At 36.1% G+C, this 11,948-nt stretch overlaps 1 protein-coding gene across 1 annotated transcript in view; it reads left to right on the forward strand.

Annotated features, from left to right (window-relative positions):
• Window positions 1–11,927, forward strand: part of LOC102012698 (zinc finger protein 709-like) — a 13,766-nt gene extending 1,839 nt beyond the window's left edge. Inside the window, exons 2-4 of the mRNA XM_013509369.1 lie at window positions 7,465–7,591; window positions 7,791–7,848; window positions 9,835–11,927. Of these exons, the coding sequence (XP_013364823.1) occupies window positions 7,465–7,591; window positions 7,791–7,848; window positions 9,835–11,320 (1,671 nt within the window). The 3' untranslated portion in view covers window positions 11,321–11,927. The remainder of the gene's footprint in view (window positions 1–7,464; window positions 7,592–7,790; window positions 7,849–9,834) is intronic.
• The last annotated feature ends 21 nt before the right edge of the window (window positions 11,928–11,948 follow it).

Raw genomic sequence — 11,948 nt, forward strand, 5'->3', positions numbered from 1 at the left:
TAGAGCAAAACCAGGAGGTGGATCCAAAATGGGGGAAAATGGGAAATTACAAGGTGGGCATGAGGTGGGACAAAACTATGGTCAGCCAATAAGATTACGAGTATAATTGTTCAGGTAAAATTGAGTAACTGGGATCATATGGGGAAGCGAGTCACGTAGCAAGCGGCATGAATACAGAACAGGGGCATTTCCTGTAGGGGTTTGGACTAGTGACTCTTCCTGGCTTTTTCAAGGTAGTTGCTACCTATTTAGAATATCAATCCCAGATGTCCATCTCTAGGGAGGTATGTGGGTGCATTTGTTCAGTCTTTTGTCTTGAGGTCTGGCCCCAGCAAATACATCTCCATTTGCAAGGTATCTTGTCTTCCATACTGGCTCCTTCCAGGGCCTGGTCCTGTCTGACTTCCTATAATATTTCTATCTAACTCAGCTGCCTATAACAATTTTTGAGGCAGAATTTGAGATTAGGAAACAGGTGTTGTTGTAGGTCTAAAAATATGGTGAAAATCATCACAGATGTAGAATGGGAAGGGTTTTCTCTTGGATAGAAAGAGTTCATGATGTGTTTTGTCTTTTTCATTGTACTGGGATGGAACTCATGTATTTTCCCCCAAGCTACATCCTCCCAAGTTTTTTTTTTTTTTTTGAGAGCCCATCTTACTAAGTTGCCCATGCTTTATTCAGATTTTCCTGAGCAACCAAATTATGAGAACAGTATATGTTTCAAAACGTGAGAAATACTCTCCCATTTTTTTCTTTGTTTTGTTTTGATTTTTTTATTGTGAAGAGCTGCACCACTCAGGTGACACTATTTGGATTAATCACCATGACAAGGGGATAGGATGGAAGTTTTCAATGAAAAGACACAGGGCTGAGTAGATAGCACATAAAACACCAATCATGGGTATGGTGCCATATGAGCCACTACATAATCTTGCAGGTCATCTTTATGAAGTCACTGAACTCTATTACCTATGAGTGTCATTGGTATATAATAAAGTCTCCATCAGCTTACATACATTCTGTGAAAAATTGACCAGTTGTCTGCAACAATGTGGTTAACTATAGCTTCATGGCCAGATGTGTGGTTATATAAAGTTTGTCCTAACTGCTTGAAGAACACACGCTGAGGAACATGGGTGTTTCTGGAGACTCATAAAAGTTGTAGAGTGGTGCTGTGCTCAGCCTGAATTCGTTTGCTTTCCAGATTTGGGACTAATGTGGGATGAAGCATGGACAGTGTAAATTGTCACACACAAGAAGAGATGAATAGCACTGATTTTATCCACAACACTTTCCCAGCAAATGTGTACTGTAGTTTCTGTCTGTGCTTTCAACAAGGGCTTTAACTCTGGAGACAGAAGCTATGTCCCTTATAATTCCATTGACTTCTGACACTATCTCAAGTTAAAGTCTGAATTTGCAAATATCCTTGGATATTTCCCCTGAGGATATTCTTAGTGTGATGGAAAAAGCTGTTAGGTCCTGGCTCAGTTTGGAAATAAGTCAAGATTATAAACTTAAAAGACAGAAATTTAGGAAGTACATCTCTTCTGTTATTCCTAAATTCATCTAATCATTTTTTCAGGCAGAATTGGAATTTTTTCTCTTTGTTTTACCTTTAAAAATAGCATGAAGAACAGAATCTAAATGTATTGGGAAGGGTATACTCAAGGATAGAAATGATTGCAGCATGTTTCTTTGAATTACTGGAGATTGAACCTGGGACTTTCACTCTGAGTGACATCCGACCTTTTACATGTTTGATTTTATTATTTCAAAATAATAGGTCTTCCGTGGATCTCAGGCTGAGTTTGCTACTCTTACCCTCTTGCCTCAGCCTCCCAGGGTGGCCTTATCACAGGTGTGGATCACCAATTGTAACTTTATAACAGGATCAGAATGCTTGGTTAAATTAAATATCATCATTTATTCGTTTTAATGTCAAGCTTGTTGAAAATGTTCTTCATTGAGAATGTGGAGGTTCATTCTCAAAGATTTCTTGGAAACTTCTTACCCTAAATAAGTATCTGTGAATTTGAGCTCAGTCCTGTGTGCACTACATTTCTCAATTGATACGTTCCCTAGATTCTTAAGGAGAGAATCTAAGACTGCCATGATTTTCTACACTGTAGGAATGCCCTTCTCTTTTTATCATAAGCCACTTTGAGGCAATACATTCAATTCTTTTAATGGTGTGACTCAGTGTGCCTCATTTTCAGAACTTCAGAATGATGACTTATAATGAAAAACATTACATGCCTTGGACAGCGATCTTCCTTTGAAGCAGTGCACTAGAACTGTGCTCTGAATTTGTCAACATTTTTGTCATTTTGGGTGGTACGTTGTTTTTCTTCACACCCTTTTTTATTGTAGAATTGGTTAGTGTTCAGCAAACAATACGCGTTTGAGCTGAAAAGCAAAACTGGGAAAACTCAAAGGTCAAACTTCACCTGATTGTGGTGAATGGCTCTGCTCAGTATTGAGACTGTGGACAAGAGATCATTTTCCCCCTGTGATGAGGGCAATGATGTGAAGAAGCCCCAGATTGAAATGTCCTGACTTTTCTTATTTCCCTTTTTCACCTGCTGTGATAGAGCTACCCTGTGCTGCACAGGCACCAGTAAGTTTGTGTCACCTTGGGAATATATTTAACCTGCTGAGTGTGGCTCCTTTTGTGAATGGTGGTGAAGCGGGCTTCTTACTTAACCAGCTTCTCTTTGGCTTCCTTTGAAGGAAGTTTCTCGTTGAATATACAAGTTACCTCAAGGACTTAAGAATTGCTTTTTAAGATTTCACCATAAGATTGTGATTGTCTTAGTTTAAAACTGACTGTAGAACTGATTATACCTGAAGAAGCAAAGAAATATTTAGATGCAATTATTTGTTTTGCATTTATCATAAATATGTGTAAAGATCCATAGAATCAAGTGTAACTGAGAAAATCAACTGTGATTACCTCCACTACATTTGTCCCTCGATAATCTCGTAAAGCAAAATATTACTTGTTGTACCCTTTGGAACTGGGATGAGTTACTAGCTGAGGTTACTAGATCATTATTATGATGGATGAAATATTATTCATTTTCTGTTGGACAATCTCATGAACACTCCATTGTAAGGAGGTTCATAGTTCAGCTACTTCACTCTCCTACTCCACTACCTTGGGACTTGTGTTATTTTAAGTGAGTTTTTGTTTTTTGTTATCTTTCGTGTGCCTAAAAACGTTACAGTTCATTTTTTTCTGCAAGTGATATTGAATTCGAATTTTTGACAGTAAGAAAAAATACTGGTGTGCAGATGAGAAAATATTCAAAATTTCTACAAATGTTCATATATAAAGTTTTAGGATTTTTTTATTACAGCTGTGTGTATGGTACTTTGCCAATATGTAGAATTGTTTAACTTATTTATAATTTTATATGTAATATATTTTTATGCTTTTATCTTGTACTTTTTACACTCTTTTCATATGCGGTTTGAACATTTGTAAAAGTGTCACTGTGGGTTTCATATGGTGTAATGTTTACAATTTTCAATTCAGTTGATTATATCTGATACATATTTACTTGGAAATTTGTGTATTTTCAGGTGGAGATAGTCTGTGGTACAGTATCTTATTAATTCTATTAATTTCTTTTTGAAACTATAATGTTTCTATCATATACTTTGATATTATAATAGAGTGAAGACCTTTTTGTGGGTTCCATCTTAATCTCTTTCTATTTTTTGTTCTTTTTTGTATTTTCTCTGTATCAATTCATATAGTTTTAGAATTTTTGTTCAAAGTTTTATTTCAATGAACTGGGTTAATTTTTCAAAATGCCTTTTATACTTTAAAAAATTCATTCTACATTGTCACTTATAATCTGCATGAATATTGAGCAATAAAATGTTCTGTTATTTGTGATGTAATTTTCATATTTTATGTTGCCACTTTTTTCTCTAATTTTCTAAAGTTGATATCTTTGTTCTTTTCCAATATGTACATTTATTGTTTTTAATTTCTTTTGACACATTCATTTCTGAGTCTTTAAAACAATTATGTTATACCTTCAATTTCATAAGTTATGAAATCCTTTCTATTTAATCAAGCTTTATACTTGAAATGTGTCATTTAAAAGTGGAATTTCATCTCAAATTCTTACAAATATTCTAAACATGTCTCTGCAATTCATTTCTAATTTTATTCCAATAAGAGTTTGCTTGGATTGATTTCAGTTCCTTTGAAGACACAATGTTCTTTATTGTTTTCTGAAAATGGTCTATGAGGGTGAATATATCTTCTGGTTTTGAGAAGACTGTGTACCATGCAGTGATATGCTAAAACATTATTCAGTATCCTACAAATTCCTTGGAGATTGACATTGCTGTCATTTGTGACTATGGAGATTTTTCAGCTTTCTTCAGCTGTCAGTTGCTGATAGAGTTGTTTTGAAGTCCTCAAGCATAGCTTTAAATAAATGGTTTTTACTTTCACATTCATGTTTTTGCCTCATATAGGTAAATGCACTGTTTTTAGGGGAATATGCATTAGGAACTCTCAGTTCTTTTGAGGGAATTGCCTTGTGTATCATTGTCTGATCATTGTAAGCCTTACTTTAACGTACTGATTGAACATTATCAATTTAATGTACTGGTATGATTGATATATTGTGTCAACTTGGGGAGTCTAGAAGCTTAACTAAATAACTCAGCAGTTTTACATCCCTGGTTAAAAAAGGACATGGCCTTTCTGCTCTAAGATGTTCACTGTGTCAATTTGAGAGGTATTCATCCTAAGCCTGTGTAAGAGGAGGGCATGGAGATGGTGTGGGCATGGGCAATTAGCTGGAATACAGTATAAGAGAGGAAAAGAGGCTTGCTTTCCCCCCTTTTTGCTCTTGCTGCTTTTACTGTCTTGTGCTGCGTTAAAGTGTTGACCCTATGCCATGCTATCCTGCTTTGAGGCCAGCTGATTATAGACTGAAACCTCCACAAACTGTAAGCTAAATGAACCTTTCTTTCCTTAACTTTGGGCATTGGGTGTTTTGTCTCAGCAATGAAAAAAAAGTAACCAAGGCAAAATTTGGTACCAGGGCTGTGGTTATTGCTGTGACTATACCTGAACATGTGGTTCAGGAGCCTCTGGGAATGACTTGTGAGAAGAGTTTTAAAAGGTATGGAGATTTCACCTAAAAGAAAAGTGCTAGTACCCTCTTTGGCTGATCTGTATGGGAGATTCTGGTCAGAGCTCAAAAGACCAGAAGGCTGATAGAAATCCTGCCAGTAAAGACCAGGCTCAGGAGTTTTCTGCTGAAAAGATGGACTGCATTGGGTGCTGGAATCCCAATGATGGATGTTATGGCTTGGCATAAAGTTTTTCTGCATTTTGCTCTAGTCCAGAGACTTTGCCGGAGACTAAGATTAAGGGCAGTGGACTGATTACCCTGAGAGAAAAAAATTCAAGACAGTTGAATGTTGAGGCTGTGGCACCAGTATTGTTGGGGCTTTTAGCCAGATTTATGTTGTGAATCAAGAACAAAGAGCCCATATATTATGAGTTTGGCCAGAAAAAAAAAGCTCTAGTAAAGCTATAGACTATAAAGATAAAACACACTTGATTGCTGTGGAGGAATAAGAAAATAAAAAAGATGGCCTGAGGACATTAAAAAAAGCAGGAAGTCCTCACCCTTTGCAGCCACGAAATTGCAAAGATAAAAACTTTGCTCTGGGAAAAAAGCCACAGAGCACTATGTTCCACAGTGGTGACAACATAGAAAATTTGTTCCTCAAAATTCGATTCATAGTGTTTATCAATCCAGGCACTCGACCCCTACAGCTAAGAGAAAAAAAAAAAGCCTGGCTACTGCTCCAGCTGACAGCAGACCTTGACATCATCCATGTGGTGCTGGTTTTAGGTACATGCAAAACACAAGAGTTCTGAGGTTATATAAGTACTGCGTGCCAACTGATTGCACCACTGGAGCTTCGAGTTCTGAGGTTAAAAAGGCTTCCACCTTGATTTCAAAATGCCTGGGAGGCCAGGCAGTGTGTCCCTGAGAAGATAATGTGTGAAGCTATGAGTAAAAAGTCTAAAGTACAGTAGAGACCCCAAAAGTTTTTAAAAAGCCAGAAACATGGATCATTTCAAAAAAAAGCTACAAAGATTGTACAGAGCGGGCTCCCCCAAAAAGCCATGCAAGCTATAACCACCAAAAGTGCCATAGGGGTAAAATCACACAAGCCCTTTAAAACTCTATGTACCACAAGTTCCTTCAGATGCTACATGTAAAACTACAGGACTTATTGTTTGCCTTGCTGCATTTTGCACTTGCTTTGGTCCCATTCCTTTGTATTCTACTGTTTGTAGCTTTTAAAATAAAAATGTTTCTTTTGTGCCATTAAATGTTAAAAGTGTTTAACTTTTCTTTTATACAAGGGCTTACAACTAAAAAGTTTGCCTTACATCCCTGAAGAGATTTGGGAGTTGGATTTTTCAACAATGCTAAAACTGTTAGGACTTTGACAACTCTTACAGATGGCCTAAATGCCTTTCACATTAAAAAGTGTACATGAGTCTTTGGGGGACAAAATATTATGATTTTAATATAATATAATGTTGATAGACTTAATACTGGGTCTTAAAGATTGTTAAACCTGTGTTATAATGTTCAAGTTGTAAAATGATAAAAAAAAATGTCTTTGTATGTAAAAACTGGTTTAAAAAGTGTGTCTGGTTGCCAAGTTAACAAGGGGTGGATTGTCATGGCTGATGTACTGTGTCAACTTGAGGAGTCAAGAGGCTTGGCTGAGTGACTCAGCAATTTTACATCCTGGGGTGAAAGGGACATGCCCTTCCTGCTCTAAGATGTTCTTCATTGTGTCAACTTGAAAAGTTTAAAAGGTTAACTGTGTCACTTAACAGGGAGCCAAGGTCCTTTGTATTCATCCTGAGCCTATGTAAGCAGAGGGCACAGAGATGGTGTGGGCATGGGCAGATAGCTGGCATATAATATAAGGGGAAAAAAAGGCTCGCTTTTCTCCCTTTTTCTTTCTGCTTTCGCTGTCTTGTGCCTCTTTAAAGTGTTGCTGCTCTGCCCTGCCATACTGACTTGGAGCTAGTTGACTATAGACTGAAACCTCCACAAACTGTAAGCTAAATAAACCTTTCTTTCCATAATTTTGGGCATTGGGTATTTTGTCTGAGCAACAAAAAGATAGTAACTAAGACATATACTTTCAGCAGATTTTATTGAATGAATGCTAGAGGAGTATGTCTTTTTGAATAGCTTCCTATTTAAGAAATCCTCATCTGTGTACATCAGAATTGCTGTGTGAAAATATGTGCATATACTTGGTACCCAAGGCATGAAGTTAATATCTGAAAGAATTTGCTTCAATTCCACTCTTACAAGAGGATTTCAGATATCTCAGGATGTGAATCTCAGCCTTCCTTCAGAATATGTATGTGTGATTATTTAGGAGGCAGTGACCTTGAAGGATGTACTTGTGAACTTCACCAAGGAGGAGTGGGCTGTGCTGAATCCATCTCAAAAGAAGCTCTACAGAGATGTAATGTGGGAAACATTTATGAATATGACTGCTATAGGTAAGGATGCTATTTTCTCATGTGTATAGTGGGAGAGCATTGGTTCTTGCTGATTGGTACAGCTTCATTAAATAAAATTTGAAAACATTTTGAAGAATACCTCAGGCCTGTTGCTATTATACCATGAATCTAGTTGCTATCTGCTAATTTCTATATAATGATACAGTGACTTTTTATATCTCTGTTGTTAACAATTTAGGAAGGACTTGGAACAACCAGCAAATTGAAGAATTAAAAAATTGCTCAAGAAATCTAAGGTAAAGTATTTATAAGTAATACTAATATTCTCTTAAGAGTCAATATGTGAGCAGAAATACTACAGGCAAAGAAACTACAAATGAGGCCATGGTCAAATTCATTTAATTTCAGGGCTGGGGATTTAGCTCAGTGGCACAGTGCCTGCCTGGCAAGCATGAGGTCATGAGTTCGATTCCCGGTACTGAAAAAAACCCAAAAAACACCAAAACAAACAAACAAACAAATTCATTTAATCTCACAAAAGTTCTCCAGATATGCACACAGGTTGATTTTGTATAATCTGCCATTTGAATACAAAAATACTCCAGTCCACGAATCTAAGTTAGTAGTGATATTATGCAACAAGAGCCACCATCCCATACATCAGTATATAAAATCTTTTTGTGACCACCATCATGAAAATGTGTGAAATTGCATTTATGAATTGTGCATAGGCATATATGAAAAGAATAAATTTTGTACTTTAACAGGAACTCATCTTCAAGATTTCTGTTTATGTATGTGTGTATATATATATATATATATATATATATATATATAAAAAATATGAATATGAGACATACATTATCCAAAAATTGCTAGCCTGGCAGCAATATTCGAAATGCACATGAATCCTAGTACTACAACACTAGATATTTTAGAAATACCCTCCAGAGAATTAGAATTTAAAATTCTTAAAGGCATCATCATACATGGTTGATAGGAATATAAAATAAAACCATTTTAATAATTAATATACAAATGTTTCAAAATGTTAAAAATAGAAACTTGCATTAGGTCCAGGTAAGTTTCCCTAAGTATGTTTTGAAAGGATTTAAAATTATCCTATCTTATTAATATATGCATATGCATGCTCAGAGCAGTGTGTGCAAAGTTATTCACCATAGCTAATCTCTGAATATCACAAAACCTAACCTCTTGTAACAGCCTAGATACCCATCATGTTACACATAGATAAAGAGGTTGTGGGATAAGCTCTATGTGGTGGTGCCTTCTTATAATCCCATCACTCTGATAAGCTGTGCCAGCAGGATGACAATGTGAAATTCACATTTACCAAATGAATGACCAATAAGAATCTCTCTCAAAATAAAAATAATCTAGAACAGTAACTTATTGAAAAGTCTCCTGTTTATTTCTCAGCAATGAAAAAGAAAATATGCTATACATTCAACGGTAAAGAAGAATATATCTTTTGGCAAATAAAAAAATAAGCAGATCTCATAACATTAAGAGACATAAGTTAGACACAGAATGGGAATTGTCATGATATTTTATATGAGATACAAAAATGTAAATTGGGGAGTAAAATTAAGGCAAAGTGATAGAGAACAGCAAGGGCAATTTTCTGGAAATAGAAAAGATGGACCACAGTGAGGAGAAAAGGGGAAAGAGGTGTGAAAAAAGGTGCCAGAAATGATCAGTATGTGATAGACATATCTATCAATAGATGTATCTATCAGTATCAAAGACATATCTATCAATGTGTTATAAATTACAAAAAAGGTGCCAGAAATGATCAGTCTGTGATAGAGATATCTATCAATGACGTATCTATCACTATGTGATAGACATATCTATAAATGTAATTAGACCTTCTGTATTTAAACATATTTGAATATACAATTTCCAAATGAATAAGATTCTTTGGTAAATGGGTATTATGGAGGAAACCTCCAGGGTCTCAGTCCACTCTTGCTCAAAACTTCTTAGCCAGCCTCAGTCGAGAACTTCTTCTGGTAAATTATTGATATGAAGGCCTTTGTATTATGATTGATATGTTTTGATCTTATTTTTTCTATAAGAAGTGAAGAGGTAGTAAAGTGCTATCAAAATAAAACTTAGAATCAACACAGAAAAATATTCCTTTGGACTTTGGAGGAGAATGTGCAGATGCAACAGGCTGCTCTAAAGCCAGCTGAAAGCCTTGCTTGTAAAAAGCCCTGGATGGGGGATTCATTACACGTGTCCATTTTACCTCACAGTGGACTGAAGCCATGTGAGAATGTGGGATTTGATGAGAAGCTAAGTAATGAACGTGGAAAAACCTGCCGAGATTTCCAATCCTTTCAGAAGCATGCAAGAACAAAGCATGGAGAAAAACTCTATCAATATGAGTACTGTGAGAAAACCTACTATGAGCATAGAGAAAGAACCCATCCTGGGTTGGAGACCTTTGTATATAAGAAAAGTGTGAAAGGCTCCAGCACTCCCAGTGGTATTAAAGTCCATGAAAGTATTCACAATGGGAAGAAACTGTATGTGTGCAAGCAATGTGGAAAAGAATTTGCTAATAAGTCTGAACTTCATAGACATAAACAAAATCACACAGGTAAGAAATCTTGCGCATGTAATCAATGTGGGAAAGCATTCACTACCCTGAGTAACTGTAAAATCCATGAAAGAAGTCACACTGGTGAGAAAATACATGTGATAAATCACACCAGCGAGAAACCCTATGTATGTGAGAAATGTGGAAAAGCATTCACTAGACAGAAGTGTTATAAATTACATAAAAGAAGTCACACTGGGGAGAAACCCTATGCATGTAATCAATGTGGGAAAGCATTCACTACACTGAGATATTGTAAAATTCATGAAAGAAGTCACACTGGTGAGAAACCATATGTATGTGAGAAATGTGGAAAAGCATTCACTAGACAGGTGTATTATAGAATACATGAAAGAATTCACACTGGGGAGAAGCCCTATATATGTAAGCAATGTGGAAAAGGATTTGCTCATAATTCTGCATTTCATAGACATAAACGAACCCACACAGGTGAGAAAGCCTATACATGTAAGCAATGTGGAAAAGCATTCACTACACGGAGTTATTGTAAAATACATGCAAGAAGTCACACTGGTGAGAAACCATATGTATGTGAGAAATGTGGAAAAGCATTCACTAGACAGATGTGTTATAAATTACATGAAAGAAGACACACTGGGGAGAAGCCCTATGCATGTAAACAATGTGGGAAAGCATTCACTACACTGAGTTATTGTAAAATTCATGAAAAAAGTCACACTGACAAGAAAATATATGTATGTGAGAAATGCGGAAAAGCATTCACTACACTGTGTTATTGTAAAATACATGAAAGAAGTCACATTAGGGAGAAACCCTATATATGTAAGCAATGTGGAAAAGGATTTCCTGTTATGTCTGCATTTCATAGGCATAAACAAACCCACACAGGTGAAAAAGCCTACATATGTAAGCAATGTGGGAAAGCATTCACTACATTGAGTTATTGTAAAATACATGAAAGAAGTCACACTGGTGAGAAACCATATGTATGTGAGAAATGTGGAAAAGCGTTCACTAGACAGATGTATTATAAAATACATGAAAGAATTCACACTGGGGAGAAACCCTATGCATGTAAACAATGTGGGAAAACATTCAGCCATCAGAGTAACTTTAAAAAACATGAAAGGATTCACACCACAGAGAAATACATATAAACAATGTAGAAAAGCATTCACAATACAGAAAAAACTTTAAGATACTTGAAAGAAATCACAGTGGTGAGAAACCCTTAGGGTTGTGAGAAATGTGCAAAAACATTCACTAGACAGATATGTTATATACATGAAAGAAGTCACACTCAGGGTCATCCCTATGCATATAAACAATGTCAGAAAGCACTCAGCTAATAGAGCAACGTTAAAATGCATGCAAGAATTCCTGCTGGGGAGAAACCCTGTGCATGTAAATAATGTGGGAAAACATTAAACCAACAGAGTACCTGTCACATACATGGAAATTCTCACTAAGCAGAAACCCTATATATATAAGCAAGGTAGGAAAGGATTTGCTACACAACCTTGTTGTCCAGTACATGAAAGAGTTCACGCTGGGGAGAAATCTTATTGTGCAAGCAATGTGGGGAGGTATTCACTACATACAAATGTTATAAAAGATATGAAAGAACTCACACTGGGGAGTATTTGTTTACAATATGGGAAGGGATTCAGTAACCAAAATTGTCAAAGATGTGAATTCATATGTAACACTATGCTAGTAAACTGGAAATATTGTGATAGTCCTCATATGTCTAGATCTCACACTGATTTGGAACCCTATGTGTGT

The sequence above is a fragment of the Chinchilla lanigera genome, unplaced genomic scaffold (genome assembly GCF_000276665.1).
Source record: "Chinchilla lanigera isolate Chin_1 unplaced genomic scaffold, ChiLan1.0 scaffold00168, whole genome shotgun sequence".
NCBI lineage: Eukaryota > Metazoa > Chordata > Mammalia > Rodentia > Chinchillidae > Chinchilla > Chinchilla lanigera.